General features: G+C 52.6%; 2 protein-coding genes across 64 annotated transcripts in view; both read left to right on the forward strand.

Annotated features, from left to right (window-relative positions):
• Window positions 1–1,121, forward strand: part of USP48 (ubiquitin specific peptidase 48) — a 105,322-nt gene extending 104,201 nt beyond the window's left edge. For 12 of the 24 annotated variants that reach the window (XR_012424811.1, XR_012424799.1, XR_012424803.1 and 9 more), the window contains one exon: window positions 585–1,121. Coding sequence is in view for 9 of the 24 variants with exons in the window: in XM_015441195.4 (XP_015296681.1) it covers window positions 585–607 (23 nt within the window). In the remaining 15 variants the exon portion in view is untranslated. The remainder of the gene's footprint in view (window positions 1–584) is intronic. The other 12 variants (XR_012424801.1, XM_074017677.1, XM_074017683.1 and 9 more) reach the window with 1 other exon arrangement.
• A 9,458-nt stretch (window positions 1,122–10,579) lies between these two features.
• RAP1GAP (RAP1 GTPase activating protein) overlaps window positions 10,580–20,214 on the forward strand; it is a 73,673-nt gene continuing 64,038 nt past the window's right edge. For 33 of the 40 annotated variants that reach the window (XR_001487108.3, XR_010580826.1, XR_012424839.1 and 30 more), the window contains exon 1: window positions 10,580–10,683. The gene's annotated coding sequence lies outside the window, so the exon portion shown is untranslated. Of the gene's footprint in view, window positions 10,684–11,339; window positions 11,421–20,214 lie in introns of all 40 variants that reach the window. The other 7 variants (XR_006694211.2, XR_001487106.4, XM_015441255.4 and 4 more) reach the window with 1 other exon arrangement.

Raw genomic sequence — 20,214 nt, forward strand, 5'->3', positions numbered from 1 at the left:
AAATGTCTTTATGAAAAATGGTCACTGGCTGGGCATGGTGGCTCACGCCTGTAATCCCAGCACTTTGGGAGGTCGAGTCAGGTGGGTCACTTGAGGTCAGGAGTTCGAGACCAGTCTGGCCAACATGGTGAAACCCCGTCTCTACTAAAAATACAAAAATTAGCCAGGCGTGGTGGCATGCACCTGTAATCCCAGCGACTTGGGAGGCTGAGACAGGAGAATTGCTTGAACCTGGGAGGTGAAGGTTGCAGTGAGCCAAGATTGCACCATTGCACTCTAGCCTGGGCAACAAGAGTGAAACTGTCTCAAAAAAGAAAAACGGTCATTAAATGAAAGCATCAATAAAATCTGGTTAGTTTGTGTGAAGATACACTTAGGAAGCACATGGCTTTCAACAGAAATGTGATTTAGCGTAGAGCCTGGAGTCTGCTGGTATTTTGTCTTATCCTCCCACACCAAGGTGCTGCTGTGTCCATTTATTAAATTGGATGTTCCCTGTTGATGATGTGTTCTTGGTAAATGGAATCCATGACCTTTTAATCTGTAGTTCACAACTATCCCTCCACGTGTGTTTCTTTTCCCAGGTACTGGTCTTCTTGGACATTAATCTTTGAATACTTGCTGACTGCTAAGAAATGACCAGAGGGGAAGAGGAGTTTGACATGTTAGGGCATTAAAGCAAAGGTGGATTTAAGAATTAAACCATTACATGCCCCTTCCAAAAGGCAGAAATCGATTCAAACGTGACTGTCCCAAATGCCTTATGTCAAATAAAGCAGATTGCACTGATGGACATCAGACTTGAAGGAAATGTTTCCAATTTTATATTTAAGGGGGGTGGTGGGTGGGAGGGGGCAAGTAAAGACGGAACAAGTTTAGTAGCAGTAATAGTAAATCATGTTTACATATGAGATTTATAGTCGTGGGAGGGAATAAAGTTCTGTTATATTTCCTTGCTCGAGTTTCATACCAGATGCGTTGGTCCATAAAGGATTGTATCAAGTAGATGAGACAACATTCTGCTCTGAACGAAAAGTAATTTTAGAGACATAACCTGCTTACCAATGCCTGTCTTTGATTCATATTCTACTTTCAATAAAGCATGAAAGTGAAGAACTTGTCCTAAGTGTGGAAAAGTGTCTTCAGATTTAGACTCTCCTCCATGTCAGCTGCAGCGCCACCCGCCTTACACTGCCCGGCCGTCGGTCTCTTGGTGTTGGGTAAAGGAGGGGCACTTGCGTGTCTCCTGCAGTGAGCAAGGAATTATGTCTCATTTTTTGACTTCAGAGGCTTTTTGCTTTGGTGCATTTCAGAAAGGATGGAGAATATTTATTACGTGTGAAAGCATCTTTTTCCGGTTTTGCTGTTATTCAAAAGTGGGAATTTTACCTGGCACGTTTGAAAATAAAAAATCTGCCTACCTATCAGAAGCGTAAATCAGACTGAAGTACATTTGGATAACACAAGGTTTCTATAAAACTTGTTCTTCCTGTCCTCCATGTCACTGTTTCTTGGACCTCAGTTCCCTTTTTGAAAGCATTCTTCCAAAATGCCCTGAGAGGATATCTTAGATCCTATTGTTTAAAAAAGGAAAAGAGTATATGGATGGGGATGTGCTGTCCATCCAACTCAGGATTGTCATTCTTAGCAACACGTAACCGAAGCAATATTCTTAAGAATATTGAAGGGTTTTTTTAATTGAACTTAAGTCTGGAGTTTTTCCTTTAAAAAAAAAAAAGTTTTCCTGTTGAGTACGTATGTATAAGTTTGTGGCTGAGATGCTAGCTTAGGCATCTCTCTTGTTAACACTTTTCTTGGCCTTGGGTTTGTGCAAGGCGTTTTCCCCCTTTCATGAAAATTTGAACTCAGATAATGGATGGGGAAGGCAGATTGTGGTTTGAGACCCAATAACCTTGGCAGCATCCCTTTTGAATAGCTCCTTTTGTCAGAGTAATTATGGCTGTTTAGTAAAATTCTAACTTCGTGTTTGTGTTTCCCCTCTGTGTTTCTAATGTATTCAGTCTGTGCCCTCTGAGGAGGCAGGGGGTCTCTAATGAGCCTGTGGGAGAAGGTGAGAGCTGCACATAGCCCCCCTCAGAAGCCATCCTAGGAGCGGAACCAAGAGACCAGCTGTTCTGGTCTTGCGGTTGGCACAGGTGAAGGACTTGAACTTGAGCTGATGGATCCTGATTTTTAGATCTCATTGTTTTATTAGCTCCAAAGAAATGAATGCAGGAGCCTAAAAGTATAACACAAACTTCTTCTTTCTCAAGGTAAAGACTTTTATACAAGTTCACATAATGCTTGATGAAGCGGCTTCCTTTTCCTTACAAAGAAGCTTGTTGGCCAGAGAACGTTCTTTTTGGGGATTGACATAAACATGTTAGTAGCCCCCAGAAATCTGATACATTTTCCCCAATTTGCTGTTGATAACAGTTTTGAAATTTGTTACTTGGGTATTTTTTCCTCCTGCAGTGCTACAAAATAACAGCCTTTTGTAAATCTTTCAGGCTGGTACCTGCTCTTGAGTACTGGCTTCTTTATTACCTCTGCCAAGGGGTGGGGTAGACCCCAAGTGAGTAGCTCAGGGTCGTCTTCCTCCTGCTCTGACAACTTGCCTTGTTCTGCCGGCACTGCTCAAAGTAACTGCAGCCCAGCCGCTCCAGCGACACTATGAAGCTTTATTACAAAGGCAGGAGATCAGGCCCTAGACCCACTGAATCGGAATCTGCATCCACAGGCCATTCCTGTGCTCTTAGAAATCCTGGACTGGGGCCTCTCCCACCCATAGTAGGCAGAGTTGCAAAGACACGTATGCTTGTATTGAATGGCTTTGCATTGCCACCCTTCTCACTTTGTACTTCCCTGTACAGGTAAAGGGTATAATCTAAAGCCCGATTCTCGTTTCTGTAATTACGAATAGATGGAGTCCATTTGCCTTCTGGACTGTGAAAAGTTCAGAGACTCTTTGTGTTGGGGTTCTAATGCTGTGCATGTGTACTTTTTTATATTAGATTAGTCTCCTGTACAAGGTATAATGAAGCTTGGGTCTTTTCCCTTTTATATTTCTGACCATTCTTTAATCTCAAACGGATGTGTACAACATACTACACTGGTACAGATTGTCACCACGAACTGAAATAGGCTGCATTTGGGTGTCTTCATTTCCTGGGGAGTAAGTATCTTTCTGTGTATTTATGAACTCTATTGTTTAGAATTACTGTTAACCTTCCGGCCAAATTAAAAAGATATGAATGTCCTTTTATTTCTGTGGAATCATAATCCAGAGTGAATTTTTCAGTTATTTTAAATGTCCTTTTGGTTGGTCCGTGTGGTCATAGATCTGCTCATCAGACTCTGGTTAATATTGGAATCTAATGCTCAGGTTGAATAACCTGTTTTAAAAACCCAGGCGATGATTTATCTCTGTCTAAACAAACTGCTGAAGCGAAATGAGCAGGAAAGCCTGTCTTTCCTGTTACAGAATCGTGGGGCAGAATCATATCCTTTCTCTCGGGCACTTTAGTCCTCAGCTCGTTCAGTGTTGCAGGGGACTGCGAACACAGTGCATGCAGATGAAAAGCCAGCGTTTGCATTTTACGAAGATTTTCCCAGCCTGAGCAACATAGTGAGACTTCATCTCTATAATAAAACAAAAACTAGCCAGGTACGCCAGTGGCCCCAGCTACTCAGGAGACCGAGGCAAGATAATTGCTTGACCCCAGGAGGTCGAGGCTGCGGTGAGCTGTGATCACACCACTGCACTCAGCTTGGGCGACAGAGTGAGACCCTGTCACAAAAAAAAAAAAAAAAAAGTGCACATCTATGATAACATCCCATACTCCCACCCCCACCCCAGAGTACAGGGTTTTGTCAACAACATTTCTCATTCTGAAAGCTGGCATCACTCTCCCCCCCACACCCCCCCCCCACACACCCATCTCCTAGACATTCTATGGGCAGAAATACTGGCTGGGGATTTGATTATCAACATTATTGGAACCCTCTATTTTTCATTAAAGTATAAATTATAAACATTCGTAAAATAGCACTTTGTTGATTTCCCTGAGCAACATTTCTGTGTCAGGTCCTGTGTGCCAGGTAGACAGTCTCATTGGAAGACAAAAACCACTTCTCCATCCCATATATCCCAAACCTTGGATTTTTTTTCCCCCTTCTGACGTTAATTGGGCTATGAAGTCCGCTAGCTATCCAGATAGCACATAAACATACAGGCAGGTGTTGAAAGTGTGGAGTTGTAGAAGTTGGACCACCTGTGTTACAGATAATGTCACCATTTACCTTGTAACTAAGAAAAGTGACTTAATCTTGCTTTACCTTAATTTCTTCATCTCTAAAAGTAACAGTATTTGCCATTTTTGTTTACTACACTCAGAGGATTAAGCAATAATATTGTTGAGGCAAAAGGCTTTGGATTTTTCTTTGTATTTAGAAAAACGGTTGCCTTTCTGAGGAAATGCTGTTGGAATCTCTTCTGCAAGTCTTCAAAAGGAGGTCTTGTAACCACATAGCCAGGCTACCTGGAGCATCTTCTCTGAGAACTTTAGAAACTACGTTTTACTTCAAGCCCTTCCAGCTAAAATGATAGCTAGACAGGTGTTCTACCATCCTGGTGCATAATCTTTCCTTCTGTCCCATAAGGATAATGAAGCCAATGGCCAAACTGCAAGGCTTCTCGATTCGGTGTTTATCTTGCAGGGTCATGTTGAAAGGTATTTGAAACACGCTTAGAATGCATGTTGAAGATTTGTGTCTCAGTGATGGGCAGTTTCTGCCCCAAAGGGGCAGCTTCAGTTGTTTTGATCGTCATTGCCAAGAATATCAGGAACAGATGTCTCGAGCTGCCGAGGCAGGGCTCTGCGGGCACCGGGAAGCAAAGCCATGTGGAGGCCTGTGGCTGGTGCTCAGAGGTCACTTCCTGGTCCGAGAATTGTGTTTTTCATTATTTATTTACCTGGTGACACTTAGTGAATAATATCGTTCAAGGGTAGAGTACGCGAAACAGGTATTTCTTAAGTCTCCCCTCCCCCAACAAATGATAGAACCAGTTACCAAATAAATACATGATACTAACCATGTGAGATACCTGCATATGGTAAGGTTTTAAGTATCTCTTGAGACTCACTAGATATGAGGAAGGAGGAGGTTGCAGAATTGTGGCTTGCCAGGAGTTATATGACCTCTTCAAAGTGACATTGGTTTAACTTTATTTTATTTTATTTTATTTTTCGAGACTGAGTCTTGTTCTCTTGCCCAGGCTGGAGTACAGTGGCACGGTCTTGGCTCAGTGCAACCTCTGCCTCCTGGGTCCAAGCGATTCTTGTGCCTCAGCCTCCCGAGTAGCTGGGATTACAGATGTCTGCCGCCACGCCTGGCTAATTTTTTTTTTTTTTTTTTTTTTTTGAGGTGAGGTCTTGCTCTATCACCAGGCTGGAGTGCAGTGCTGCAACCTCTGCCTCCAGGGTTCAAGTGATTCTCCTGCCTCAGCCACCCCAGTAGCTGGGACTTCCGGCACATGCCACCATGCCCAGCTCATTTTTGTATTTTTAGTAGAGACAGGGTTTCCACCATGTTGGCCAGGATGGTGTCGATCTCTTGACCTTGTGATCCGCCCTCCTCGGCCTCCCAAAGTGCTGGGATTGCAGGCATGAGCCACTGCACCCAGTATTTTTGTATTTTTAGTAGACATGGGGTTTTACCATGTTGGTCAGGCTGGTCTCAAACTCCTGACCTTAAGTGATCTGCCCGCCTTGGCCTCCCAAAGTACTGGGATTACAGGAGTGAGCCACTGTGCCTGGCCTAGTTTGACTTTAGAATTGAGACCTGCACCAACTTGTAGTAGATTGAGCCTCTGCTGTGTCTCACCCAGCAGAGGCCAGACCAAGGTTGCTGCAGAAGGGGATCCTACCGTGTAATGGGCTGCATCCCACAAGCGAAGCGCGGGTGGCAGCCTGGCCCTTCTCATTCCGTGTGCTTTCACACTCCTCATTCATGAGGCTATGAATTCCCCCTCAAGTTAGCCCTAAGAGCTTGTCCAACATAATTACTGTATTGATCTCAAATAGAGGGCATCATCTGTTTCTCCCCAACATGCTGAAATAAAAAAAACACCCTGCTTTCAAGGACTTGGAGGGCCTTTGAAGTGAAATTGCTCTCGGACAGGGAGGAAGCCAGCCTTATAACAGCAGCTGGAATGGCTGCTTGAATTCCAAATCTGCATTAGTGCTGCCAGGCAAGGCAGGCCCTCAGCCACAGGAAGTGGGGCATGCACTCCAGGGAGGCCAGGAGGCCGACGCAGCCACTGCCTGGGTTGGATTGTTGCCTGCTGGCACACTGGCCTCCGCACAGTTCTATCTGGGTTTTCCTTTCCCTGGTGCTCTGGTGTTTTGTAACCAAGGGAATGCTAAACTGCAACCAGTTCCTTTTATGATCCTGGACAAGTCTGTTCCCCTTTTGAGCCTCAGCGTTCTCTCTGAAAGGAAGTGGGATGTGTAGAAGTTGTCAAACATGAACTCCGTGGAAGGAGATAGTGGGGCCTCCTCCCACACTCACCTACTCCCTTGAGGAAGCTCCAGGCAGTACATTTGGAAAGCCACCAAACAGGACTACCTCTCAGGACTTTTCTTGTTTTATTAGTCTCTGAGCTGCCTCTTTGGTTGGTTTGTCTGGAGTTTTTGTAGCATCTTCTCACTCATCCACAGCATGTCTCTGGTTCTCTGGATGAAGGAGGCTCCAAGTCGTACTAGACTGAGTACTGGAACTAGAGTGTACTGTTTATTTCCTGTACTGGAAGCCAGAGTTAGGGCCGGGCAGGATTTTATGTCTGTACCTAAAACCACTCCATCCCCCACAAATGAATCAACCTAATTAGTGCTAGACTGTTGTAGCTCCCTGAGAGCAGGGCTCTGGCCATCTTACCACTGTGTCCCACAGTGGCCCACATGGTACATCCTCAGTAAGGAAAAAAGAACAGCTACTTCGGAATCTGCTAGAAGTTTTCCCATGGCCCCTTCGGGGAGAGCTCTTTTTATTACTTTGGTTTGACCTGTACTGTCCCCACCTTCAGGCTTCTTTGTCCTCAAAACAGGGACTTCTTCACATTCATGATCCAAAAACCTCTAACCCCAGGGTGGGTCCCCCAGTAGTCTCTGCCATGTCTGCTGCACCGGCTTGGCAGCCTCCCGCCCAGACAGGGGCCTCTGGCCCTTCCCTGATGCATGTGCCCTGGCACCTACTGCCACTCTTCATCCTGCCTTGCTCTGCTTACAGTGGAACTGTCCTCTGCTCCAAGCCACCCCTGAAGCCCACCCTCCTTGCCGGCCTTTCCTAGACCTTACCTGCTGCTCTGTGGACAGCACACCTTGAGGACTTGCTGCTTTGGGGTTTTCTTCTGCTTGCTCTGGTGGGCAGGCCCTATCTCAGTTTTTCTTCCATTTGATCTGACTGGGAAAGAGTGGGTGGGCAGAGACGGGGAGTTCTTTCCAAGAGGCATCATTCCCATTTTTAGGACTCTTCCTCCCTCCCCCACCCGCAGTCTCGTGCATTATTTGGAGTTTACTGTGGTGCCACCCATGTTTTCGTTCTCTGGCCTTCTTGGATGCCAGATTTTTAAAGCCAGCTTTCATTTCTCAGTGATCGGGACCACAGAGATGGTGGCTGAGTCGCAACATATTAAGTGTCTGAGACAAGGCTTGTGCCCAGAGGCAGCCATGCGTGAGTGGTCAGTCCTGAGTGGTTTGGATTGAAATAGGACAGGGAAAGCAAAGCTCTGGGGCCTTTGTCCAATCTTCCCCCTCAGTAGCTAGGCTCCATGCCAAGCTCTGTGCCCAGCCCCCTACGGCACGTGCTGCCTTCTCACCAGGGACCCTGACAGTCTCAGAATGGTGCCCCCTAGGACACATGGGAGATTATAAGCCTCTTACATTGAGGGAGGTTTTCTGTAAAGAGGAAAATGCGGTAATTGAAAAGCTCCTTGATTATAAAGAAGAAATAGAGACGCCTGGCACAGGAGAGCCTTCGTTCTTTGGTCTACTCAGCCAGGGTCGGGGACATTCAGTACCCCCATGCTAATAGGCTCTTGGGCTCTTAGGGACCTTGGAGTCTGCAGGTCCAGACTCCAGAAGGTTATGGGACCATGAAGGAGGTCACAGAGCTGTACTCCTTGGCTTGCTGCATTTCTGCATCTCCAGTGCCTCCATCTGCCCCCTCCCTCCAGCTCAGGTGGCACACCTTTGTCTCCACTCAGCACTCTGGGATGTACCATCAGCAATGCCTGGCCAGAATTAAGGGTCTGTCTTACAGCATGGTGGAGAAAGGGGCCCTTTTGGAACAGGAGTTAGGGAAGCAAGAAGCATGGAGATTGTGCTCAGAATTGAATTCAAGGAGCAATGCATAAAAAAGCCAAAGGATGGGCGGAGACATGGTGCTTAAAAGGATCCTGGAATTCATGTACTTCTGAGATCTGTGAGCCCCGCCCCTGCTGAAGATGAGCCAGCCCCAGTACATGCTGCCCTTGAAGGTCTATAGGCATTCCGTTGGCATTTCATAAATAGGATGTATTTCACCAAGCATCTCCCAGGACCAGAGCCCTCAGGACATACCTGTCTAGGGCAGTTGCTACCCCCCATAGCCCCTTCCTCACCATCCCCAGAAGCGCCTTGGCCAGCCTCATTCAACTTCTTGCCTTTTTATTACAGTGTTTGAGCCAACTCTATAGTCCTGGTGTATTCCTAGGCCGGAGATCAAAGGGCCCCTGGGGTCAGGTGGGCTGTGAGTGAGCATGTGATACTGCAGGAGTCTTCCTCCCGCCCTGACAACTTGCCTTGTTCTACCAGTGCTGCTCAGGATGTCTGCAGCCCGGCAGCGCCAGCAGTGCCACGAAGCTTCATTATAAATGCAGGAGCTCAGGCTCCAGGTCCACTGAATCTCAATCTGCGTCTACAGACCGCTCCTGTGCTGTTAGAAGTTTGAGAAACCCCCCTGGGCTGGGGTCTCTTTCCCATATGCAGCTGGGGAAGCTTGCTGGAGGGAGAAATCCACACGGGACTGAAAAGAACAAGTGCCTGATCTCCTACCTTCCCCTCTGCCCTTTCACAGGTGGGTGGATGGGTGGGGTGACGGTGGGGCATTTCCTGCTGTTCCCCCTTACCTCTTATCCACGGGGGGGGAGAGTCTTGACTGGGAAACATGGCTCTGGTCCCCAGCCCCTGTGGGACTGAAAACCCGGAGGCTTGCATGTCTCAGATCCTCCAGAGGCTGATGTAAGGGTTGCTGAAGACCTCGGATCTTCTTTTGTGAAAAGGAGCCCATGTGGCCAGGAAAATAGTGGGAGCTGGAAGTGACAGTTGTGGTTTTAAGCACATAGTAGATGCTCAAGAAATATATTGAGTACATGACTTGGACTTTCCCCTCCCTAAATATTATCTGTGAAGCGGGCCTATTGGACTTGCTGACCTTGGAGGTGGCTTGAGCCACCAATTCCAAATGGTTGAGACAGAGGTTTGTCTTTACGCCTTTTGCAGCCTGTTTTCCCAGTTCTTAGAACATTGGGGTGAGATCCAGAGATCCCAGAGATCTCCCTGGAACACGAGTGTTCTGCCACGAGTTCATGACCTTGGAGCCACCAACCATACCCTCACCCCTTGTCCCCTGCAGTTCTGGCCTTGCAGACCCACTGCGAGTTTCTTTGCTTCATGTGGGCTGTCCCCTGGGGAGGGAGCTCCGTGGAGAACAGAAAGAGGTGTGGGTGTGGGCTCCCCCTTGGTGGGGAGTGGGGCACAGGAGCCTCAGGCTCTGTTGACCATCAAAGAAGGGACTCGAGTGGGCAGGCCGCTCACTTGCTGTGGACGTTGGGCAAGTCTCTAACTCTCCCTGGGCTTTGGAATTGAGGCTGGGGTGATCTCTGCGCCCCCTTCCTGCCTGGGTTTTCGCATCTTATCCTGATCCCACTCTCCTCCCGGTGCTTCCACTTCTCCGTGGCCTGCGGCTCCCCTCCCCATACCCGCCCTGGGCCCGGGTTAGGTTGGGGCGGGGGCGAGCTGCCCAGTCCAGAAAGTCCAAGAACCGCGAATGGGATGGCGAGGGTCAACCGCGTGGCCTCTGCCAGGAAGCGCACCAAGCGCCCGGGCGAGGAGGGCGTCAGCCAGGGCGCAGCAGCTTCCTCGCCCAGCGAAGCCTGTGCGCCTTCCTCCCGCCCCTGCAGACAAGAGGAGCCCATGGGGGCCGTGGCCCCCACCTATCCCGACGTCTCCACTTGTTCCAGAAGTTGTCCCAGTCTCCTTGGAGCATGAGCTGTTGCCTGGACCGCTGGGCTCTCGCCCAGGTCCTACCACACTGTCTAGCTGTGTAACCCTAAGCCAGTTCCTGCCCCTCTCTGGTCCTCAGTTTCCCCACCTGTAAAATGGGGGCACCCAGAGCCCTCCTCCGGGACCTGCGGCGGGGCGGGGCTGCAAGGCGGGGGCCTCCCCGCCGCTCCCGCGCCCGCGGTTCGGGCTCCGCAGTGAAGGGGGAGCGGCGCCGGGGAAGGAGCGCTCCGCGGTCATGTGACGTCCCCCTCCCCGAACTGCGGCGGCGGCGAGCGCCGGCCGCGTCTGAGCAGAGCTGCAGCGGCGGCCGCGGGCACCGGAGTGCCGAGCCCAGGACGCCCCCGGCCCAGGCCCGCGGGTGAGTGCGCCCCGCCGGGGCTGCGGCCCTGGAAAGGGGAAGGGGACGGAGGTGTCCGGACTCCCGTCGGCCCGCAGCCAAGACCCCGCGCGGGCGGGCGGGGAGGGAGGGTGGGGGCGAACGCGCGGAGGACCCGGGTCTTAAGGGGCGAGGGGTGGGCGCAGCTGGGGTCGCACAGCCCGGGCTTGACGGTGGCTGGAGAAGTCGGGGGAGGCCTGGGCTGAGCCGGCTGAACCCCTAGCCTGCGGGACTTGGTCCAGGCCGCGGCCAGGGGGCTTTGGTCCCACCCCCCTGGGTGGGTGGGGAGTCCGGTTTTCCGCCCACCCCGAGGTGGGAGCGCCTGGGGTTTAGAGGAGGGACTGTAGAAAGTGGGCGCGTTTCCTCCATCCCTGGGGAGGGGCCCAAGCCCTAGCGCTCCCCAAGAGGAGGCGCTCCTGTTCTCAAAGAAGGGAAGCGGGGGGCCTCAGATCAACGACCCTGAGCGGGGAGGGCGGTGATGTCCTTGCATCCCCAGAGACGGCGAATTCCCCTGTCCCTGACCCGCGGCAGAGCGGGGCACACGCGTCACGCAGTTGGGCGCCCCCTCGTCGCCTCCCCTGGTTCGGCAGGATCTGAGGACTCGGTGGGAATTCACGGGCGGTTTCCGTGCCCTGCAGGGTTTGGTGCCAGCTGCGGGGCGCCTGGGCTTGGGGAAGAAACCCTGTGTACACACACCCGCGCGCACACAGTCTCCGGAGGTGAGCGGCCCCCTCCCTACCCTGACAGTTAGACCCCAGCCTGTGCCTGCCCTCAGAGTCCTTGTTAGGGTCATAGCACAGGCCTGGTGGTGGGGTCGGGAAGAACATCCACCGCTCACAGGGCGCATTGGCCTCTGTCCCTGGGCTCCATTCCCCTTCCTGCCAAGCCAGAGGTCAGGCCCCTGGGGCGGCAAGCAGGAGGGACACTGAGGGAAGGGGCACTGAGGCAGGAGGGGCACTGAGGGAAGGGGCACTGAGGGAAGCTGGCCAGGTGGAAGTAGGAGAGAAAGGCAATGGGGTGAGACGGTATCACTTCCTCTCCACAGGAGGTTCCCAGGAGGCTCCCAGGAGGCTCCTGGCCCCTTTGCACAGGTAGTGGTGCCTCCTTCCTGGGGGTGTTTGGGGGAAAACGCTATGGTGGGGGCACTGGGGAAGGTTGCCTCGCAGATGAAACAGAACATTGGCCAAAGGTGTCCCTGAATGGGCTTCTGGACTGGCACAGGGCCCTGAGGGCTGTGGCTGAGTGGGGAGGCAGTGGTCAGGTCCAGCTGGCCATGGGGGCCCCCTCCAGGACCTCAGCCTCACTCTGAGAGCCCCCAGCAGCCGGAGGGTCTGGCAAGGGGTGAGTGTTCCTGGATGGCCTTGGGAAGGATTCCAGGGTAATGATTAATCCTCAGGTGGCACGAGCAATTTCCCCCTTCACAGCAATATTTCAAGGCAGGGACTGAAGCCTCCATTGCACAGATGAGGAAACTGAGGCTCAGAGAGGCTAAATGAACTGCCTGAGGTCACCTAGTCACCTTCCGCAAGGTCTAGAATCGTGGTTCTCTGACTCTTGATGGGAGCAGATCTCCACAGTGTTGGGGTGGGGGAAAGGGGAACGCCGTGGTAGAGTGCTCCATGTGGACCTGTTCCCCTTTGCTGCCAGGAGGGGAAGGTGCCTGTGGCCAGAAGCTGGGTCAGGTTGAGGAGAGGGTCCAGAGTCCTAGGCTCACCTTGCCACCCCCTCCCATGGAGGGAGGGTTGTCCCATGGAGCACCATAATGGTGCTTTCACCCTGGCACCTTCCCAGCTTCCTTGGGCAAAACCCTCTCCTCTTCTTCCCAAGATGCCTGCCTGGCAGGGGTCTCAGGAGACCCCTCTCCTGGCTCTGACTACCCTCCACCCTTAGGAGACAAAAGGATTCTTCCTTTGGCCTCTTGGAGGGCAGCAGGGAGAGAGGTATCTGCCGCTCAGGCCACAGGCTCCCACAGCGGGGCCTCCGCCTCTCTCACCTGGCCCTGCCCCTGCCCTGCTGTCAAGTTCTGGGGCCAAGAGGCCTTTTGAGGACTCCTCGGGCAGATCTGTCCTCCATGCTGCCGTCTGTCTGCAGAGGCCTTTGTCCTGGTTGTCAGAGGCTGCTGAGCAGCCGCACGTGCTGTGCAAACAACCCAGACCTGAGCACGGCCAGACACAAACGCAAATACAGTTTGACTGACAGATACCCTGAGACCCAGACACAGGAACACACGGGCACACCCAGGCCAAGACCCCTGCCCCCAACTCTGCCTGACACACAAACACTGAGAGACACACCATCCAGATGCTGGCATGTGTGTACACACAGAGAGATGGAGGTTGTCAGCAAGGAGAAGAGCCTCTTCAGAAGCCCTCGTCTGCTGTTGCCTGCCTCCATTATCTCCTCCAGGGTGCACACATGGTACACGCGCACGCAGGAAGAACATGAGGACGCCCTACGCCCTTTAAAATGAACCTGGCAGACATGCACACGCACCCACCCACACCCAGGCCATCATGGGTGCACACACGCATGCATTACATCAGCTTCCTGCGTGTGGGATGTGAACGCTTCATCACCCGGGGAGGGGAGTGGAGGCCCCCAACCATCCCCAGCAAAGCCTCCCCTTCCTCCCTCTTTTCTGATTCATGTGGACCCATCTTGGCTGACCCTAAGAATCCAGGGAAACTGCCTGGTGCTTCCCGCTCAGTGGGAAGCACCTCCTCTCCTGCCGCCCCTCTGTGCACACACCCACCGGGTTACCAGGGGAGCCTCTCCCCAGGCTGCTCCTTTGCTGCCCCTGAAGGTGTTGTTCTGCAGGTCCTTCCCAAGACAGGACAGGCCCCAGCGCAGGCTCCAAGTGGCTCTGGGGTTCCCTTTCCTTTCCACTTTTGCTAGAGGCATTACCAGGCCCCAGTTTCTGCTTTGTCCTCCCAGCAAGGCTAGGGGCCAGCTGGTGTGAAGGGAAGGGAGTCCTCAGCACTCTCTGCTCACCTCCTTGCATGGCAGGACCTCTGCCAGGCTGGCCCTGGCACCCTGTGCCTCTGAGAGACTGGCGCTGTGGAGAGGTGCTTCTGTGGGCTTAGGTGAGGCCTTAGGTGAGGGCAGGCATGCTAGATGGGGAGCAGTGAGTGGCTCCCAGCTCCAGCATGCTCCCTCAGCACTCACGCCAAGCCTGCCACAGTGCTGATTCCCTGTCCAATCCTGGCCCTGCCTCTTGCTGGCTGTGTGGCCCGGACGAGTCATTTTCGCTCTCTGGGCCCAGCTCCAGCTCTGGGAGGCAACTCAGCCTGGCTGGGGGATGAGGAAAGTCAGAGGTGTGAGGTGGCAGCCCTGTGCCAATGAGGAAAGGAAGTTTAGCTCTGGTGGCAGTGTGGGCACATGGGGCCCCAGGCTGAGGACTGTCTGCAGAGTGCAGCCTCTGGATCCACACTAGGGCCAAGCAGGGGTGGCCAGTCTCGGGGCTTCCTGGGGTGGCCACCTGGGGTCAGCCTAGGAGGAGGGGACACAGGGGTAGGGGGCTGCAGCTGTCGCTCACCTTTGTGGACATTTTATGCCTCAAAATGTGCTCTGTATTTAGGGCTAAAGACCGGCACTGGCAGGCAGGTGGTGACTCAGAGAGGAAGAAGGAAAAAGAGGCAGAGGGGTGCTGGTGGGGAGGCACCCCAAAACAGAAAGGTCCCACTGGGATTCCAGCCTTTCCTACTGGAAGAAAGGAACGTGACACTCCTGCTTTGCACCAGCACAGTGAGAGCTGCCTCGTGTGCCTACCCACTAAGCATTTAATGAGCATGTAGTAGATTTCGGGAACCGTGACAGGCACTGGGACACAGAGATGAGCTGGGTCCTACGGTCCCTGCCATAGCCAGGTGCCTTGTCTCAGATGAGGAGGTGAGGCTCAAAGACAGAAAGTGACTTGCCCACTCTACTGGTTAATACCTCTGCCAACCGAGGCCACCCTCCCTCAGGCCCCCATTTGGAGGAAGCAGACTCAAGTTCGAATTCTGGCATTGCCACTGAGCAGCCATACAACTTTTGGTGAGTTCCTCTCTCCCTCTGAGTCTGTTTCTTGATCTAGGAAGTGGGGATCATAGCGCCTGCCTGATGGGTGTGTTTCAAGGGATAAGAAGGCGAATGCGAGCAAACACTGAGGGCAGTGCCAAGCTTATCCTAGGCATTCTGCTGGGTCTAAAAAGGGCATAGATTGGGAGTCCTCAGGATGCCAAGTCCAGTCTCTGCTGTGTGACTTTGGACAAGTCACCTGCCTTCTCTGTGCCTCATTTCTTTCTCCCTAGAACAGGGATGACGAGCTTTTATTTGCCTGCCTCCCTGGGGATGTTGTTTGTGGGGCCAGACATACTGGCTGGGAGCTGCTTTGAAAAATATAAAGCCGCACTCAGAAAAACACACAGAGACACACTGAAGGAAAGGCAAACACCAGAAAAATCTGGAGAAAAATCTTTTCTAAAAACATCAACTATTTCTCCACAGCCAGAAAAAAATAAGCCTTTTCTTCAGTGTTTTGAGGGTAGTAAGAATTTTTTCTTATTCCCTTGGAAAACTACCTTGGAAACTTCACATTTCCAAGGTAGTTGGTATGGCTATCACCAGGTGAACTGGGTAAGTTTCCTCCTTGAGGAGTCCTTGCCTGGCACATATTAGCTGTTCAGTAAATGATAATGTTAGTGGTAGAATTACGAGTTGCACAGCAAGAGCAGGAGTGGAGGCGCTCCTGGAGGCGAGACCAGCTACAGCGTGGGCAAGGGCGGGAAGTGGCAATGTGGACACTGGGTTGGATTCATGGAAGGCATATGTAGGGACAAATCAGGGTCAGTCTATTAAGGGCCTCGAATGGCAGGCTGAGGAGTTTGCATTTCCCCAAAATCAATGCGGGATACACGGGAGGGGCGGGCTGAGCCCACTAGCCTGGAATGAGGAACCACCTGGCACAGTTCTCTGCCCTGCCACTGCTGTGTAAGGATTGCCCCCTCGCCTGTTTCCCTGGACCTCCTTTTCTCCCAGTGTGCAAAGGAGAGGATTCCAGCCTCTTCCATCCCAGGGGCAGGCAAGAGGATCAAGGCACCAAGCCACCCAAGAACTAGGTTGCCATGAAAGCCGGGGAGCCAGGAGCTGTCATTGGTTCAGGAAGTCAGGAACCTTGTGTTCCCCTGCTGGCCCCACCCCACTAGCTGGGTGAGCTCAGGCAAGCTGCCGAGCCTCTTTGAGCTTCCCTTTCCATCTGTGGAATGGGAGGATGTGGTTTCTCTCTTTGCAATACAGCTCCCATGAATTGAAGCTGGTTGACTGTGTTGTGTGAGCCTCAAGTGTGTGTCTCTGGGGGACTTGCAATATTTCTTGAAACTACAGTACCTGTTCCTCAGGCTCCCCTGAGAATGTGGATCTGCTGGCAAGGCTGGGGTTGGGGGGCAGTGGGTGAGGATCAGACGCCTGAGCACCTCAGAGGCTGTGACCTTTTCAAGGCCACAGGAGCCATGTGTCTGCCGCAGCCAGGCTGTGGGGGCAGCAGAGGGAAGGTGGAGGTGGGGCAGATGGGTCCAACCCTCTGCTTGGCTCCTGAACTCCGGGCCCCAGTTCTGCGAGGGAAAGCCATCTCAGTACCCCGCTCAGAGGACAGCCCTCTCCAAGGCCCCACTCCTTGATTTAGGGCTCGAGGGGTAGGGTGGAGGTGGCTGATGGAGGGTGACCTTGGGAACTTCTTCCTGCCTGCAGGTTTGGTGCCAGAATTTCCAGGGCAGCCCTGATTCTTCTCGCTCAAAAGTTGGCAGTGTCAGGGACCCTCGAGAGGCTGCCAGGACAAGGCCTGAGCTGATGTCACCATCACCAGCCTCTTGCGTCTTACCCTATCTTGGAGGTCCAGAGAGAGGTCATCCACCCCCTGGCAGACTGCTGTAGGCACTGTGCCCACCCAGGCAGCAGGCTCAGGACACCATGGGGCTGAAGGCTCTAGCCTTGCCTCATTCACCACTTGCCTTTCACTTGAGGTGTGGGAGCTCTGCCAGGGATAGACGGTTGCCCATATAGCCCCTCTCCCAGGGCTCCCGGCCTCTAGAAACAGGACTGGGCAGAGCCGCTGGGACAAAGACCTCACTTGTCCCAGTCCCCAAAGCCCACAGCCCTCCCTGGCTGGAGAGGTGTGGGCTCTGTAGTCCTCCGACGGGCAGAGAAGCCTGGGACCTGCCCAAACTCTACAACGCTGGGCCCACCCATGGCAGTCAGGGTGGGAACTGGGCAGGTAGCTCGGGAATTCTAGGAAGATGCTGGTTGCGGGGAGGCAGGATGGGGCCTGAGCAATTGGATGCAGGTGGGGGCATTCCTTGAGCACTTGCTGGGCCCTGTGTAAGCACTTTTCATGAATCTATTTCATTTAATCCTCAGAGCAACCCTCAAAGGCTCAGAGAGGTTAAATAGCCTGCCCCAGGTCACCCAGCTGGTGAGTGGCTGGGCCTGAGGTTTGAATTGAGGGTTGTGTGACTCTACTTTTAGCCCTTTCTGTGTATTGCATGCAGAATGAGAAGGGGTTGGGGAGGGCACCACACAGAGTCTGTGCTCTGGGTAATGGGAGCAGTTCTGGGCAGGGGCAGGGGTGCGGCTCAGACTCGGAGGCTCACACCTGCAGGACTTGGCCCTGAAGCTTCCAGCTCCCTCTCCCCATGGCCTATCCCTGGGGCCCAGTGCCCCAGGCTGGCTTGGGGAAAAGGATGAATGGGGATGACTTTTCAGGGGTTCCCTTGGACACACAATCCTGCAGACCCTGACTTCTCCTGGCCCCCTATGTCTGTGTGAACTCCCAACTCAGAACCCCAAGAAATCCCCAGCTTCAGAGCTGGGAAGAAGCCCACAGAGATCAGCTGGTCCAACCCCCTCGTTTGACAGACGGTAATTATCATGATTATGCCTGATGGGAGCAATTCACAAAGGACTTTCACATCTGGGTTGCTGCTGGGTGTGCCGGAGTCCTTGGGGCCAGCAAGACTCATCCACATTTTGTGGGTGAGGAAACTGAGGTTCATAGAGGCAAAGAGATGGACCTAGGGGCACACAGTTGACCTTGGTACAGGTCTCTCCCTTCTGAAACCCGGTGCCTATGTGATGGGGCTCTGGGGCTGCACCCTGCATTGGAGTGGGGCAGGTCCTAAGAGGTCTGTATGGGGCCACGGCAGTTATCAGATGAGGCTCTGAGACTCCCAGTGATGCCTGCCTACCTCCCTGTCATGGGAACACCACCCCCTTCAGTGCCGTGGTCTGAAGAGACAGACTGGTGGGCAGAGCTGTTTCCAAGAGACTTCTCTGCCCACCATGCAAATAGGGGCTATGCTGCCCCAGAAAATCAGATTGAGAAGGGCCCTTGGAGGGGCCTTATTATTTAGAGAAGGAAACTGGGGAGCTGCCCACAGTCACACTGTGAGCCAGTGGTGGCACTGGGCTTAGAACTCAGCTTTCCTGGCTCAGCTCATAACTGTCCTTGCATGTGTCCAGTAGCAGTACTACAGACAGTCCCCATTTATTGTGTGCCTACTATGTGCCAGGGGTGAGCTCTTTACACTGAATTCTAAGAACAATCCTATGTGGTAAGTACTTTTATTATCATTACCATCCCCTTTTACAGATGAAGAAACTGAGGCTTTGAGAGGTTATGAAAATGGCCCAAAGTCACAAGCCAGGAAGTGGCAGAGCAGGAATTTAAGCACGGGTCCATGTGATTCCAAACCCATACTGATGCCAGGTCTTGTATATATTATGATAGAACTAAAGTTGACTTTCTGTTTCTTTTTGTTCATAGTCAATGTAGGACATCATTCATTCATTGAACATTTATGGAGTCCTCACTAAAACAAGAAGACTATAGGGCTGATCAGGGTTGAGGCTCAGAGATTACGTCATGAGGCAGGGGGTCTCAGACACTGCTAGGCTCTCTGCCTCCACCAAGGATGGCTGCCTCTCCCTCCTTTTTTTTGGAGAGTCTTGCTTTGTTGCCCAGACCGGAGCACAGTGGTGCAATCTCAGCTCACTGCAACCTCGGCCTCTTGGGTTCAAGTGATTCTCATGCCTCAGCCTCCTGAGTAGCCAGGACTACAGGCATGCACCACTATGCCCAGGTAATTTTTGTATTTTTAGTAGAGATGGGGTTTCGCCATATTGGCCAGGCTGTTCTCGAACTCCTGACCTCAGGCGATCCACCTGCCTCGGTCTCTCAAAATGCTGGGATTATTACAAACATGAGGCACCGTGCCCCAGCCATCTCCCTCCTCCTTCTGTCCCCACCCCAGCCTGACTACATTTGCAGCATCTTCCTCTGATCCTCCTGCCCACCTGTTTTACCCTTGAGGTAAATGAGGGCATGACTCAGCTAGGGCTCCTGGGCTTTGTATATCCCAAAGAAGACCCTACTGGCAACGGTGTTAACAGCCACCACCGTGCAAGCCGCTTGTGAGCACAAGGCACTATGCGAAGGTGTCTGTGTACATCACCTTGTTTAACACACCATCACCTGTGAGCTAAGAGCTAGTATCATCTCCATTCTCCAGATTGGAAACTAAGGCTGACAGTCACAGCTCAAGACTGAGTTGGGGCTGGGTGCAGTGGCTCTTGCCTGTAATCCTGGCACTTTGGGAGGCTGAGGCAGGAGGATCACTTGAGGTTGGGAGCTCGAGACCAGCCTGGCCAGCATGGAGAAACCCCATCTCTACTAAAAATACAAAAATCAACCAGGCATGGTGGTGGGCGCCTGCAGCCCAGGCTACACAGGAGGCTGAGGCAAGAGAATCGCTTGAACCCTGGAGGCTTGCAGTGAGCCAAGATTGTAACATTGCACTCCAGCCTGGGCGACAGAGCGAGACTCTGTCTCACAAAAAAAAAAAAAAAAAAGGCTGAGGAACCACTTTGTCCAGCTCTCGAGCCTATGCCCTTCCTCACTGGCTCACTCTGCCCTGCTCGGTGTCTGGGCTGTGTAGTGATGCATTTAGAGCCCTGGTTCCTGGAAAGAAGGGCTTCAGCCAAGCAACAGGTTTATTAAGCACCTACTGTGTGTCTTGGGGAGGCGCTTTGTGAGGCTAAAGCTTGTGAGGATGGGGAGATTGGGTTCCTCTGTGAGAGATCTCGAGGCTGCATGCCCCCCATCCTACCCCAGAAGGCATTCAAGCCCCTGAGGATGCCAGGACAGAGCAGCCAGGGCAGGGCAGCGAGTGCTGTGGGAAGGACTTTCTTCCTGGCAGGAGCGTCCCTCACAGTGACTCAGAGCAGTGTGAAGACCTCAGAGAGGTTTTGTAGCCATATCTGCATCCACTGATCCTTAGGCAAGTCATTAGGTCCCTGGGACCCTGGCTTTCTGATCTGTGAAATGGGGAAGATGATTGTACCTAATTTACAGGGTGGATTTAAGGACTGGATGAAAGCGCTTGGCACAGGGCCTCGGGAACTAAAAGGGGCTGTGCCATTGAGCCGCAGTGCACGGGTGATAGGGACTGAGGTCCCGAGGAGCTCGGAAGAGCTGGATCT

This window comes from Macaca fascicularis, chromosome 1, assembly GCF_037993035.2.
Source record: "Macaca fascicularis isolate 582-1 chromosome 1, T2T-MFA8v1.1".
NCBI classification, from domain to species: domain Eukaryota; kingdom Metazoa; phylum Chordata; class Mammalia; order Primates; family Cercopithecidae; genus Macaca; species Macaca fascicularis.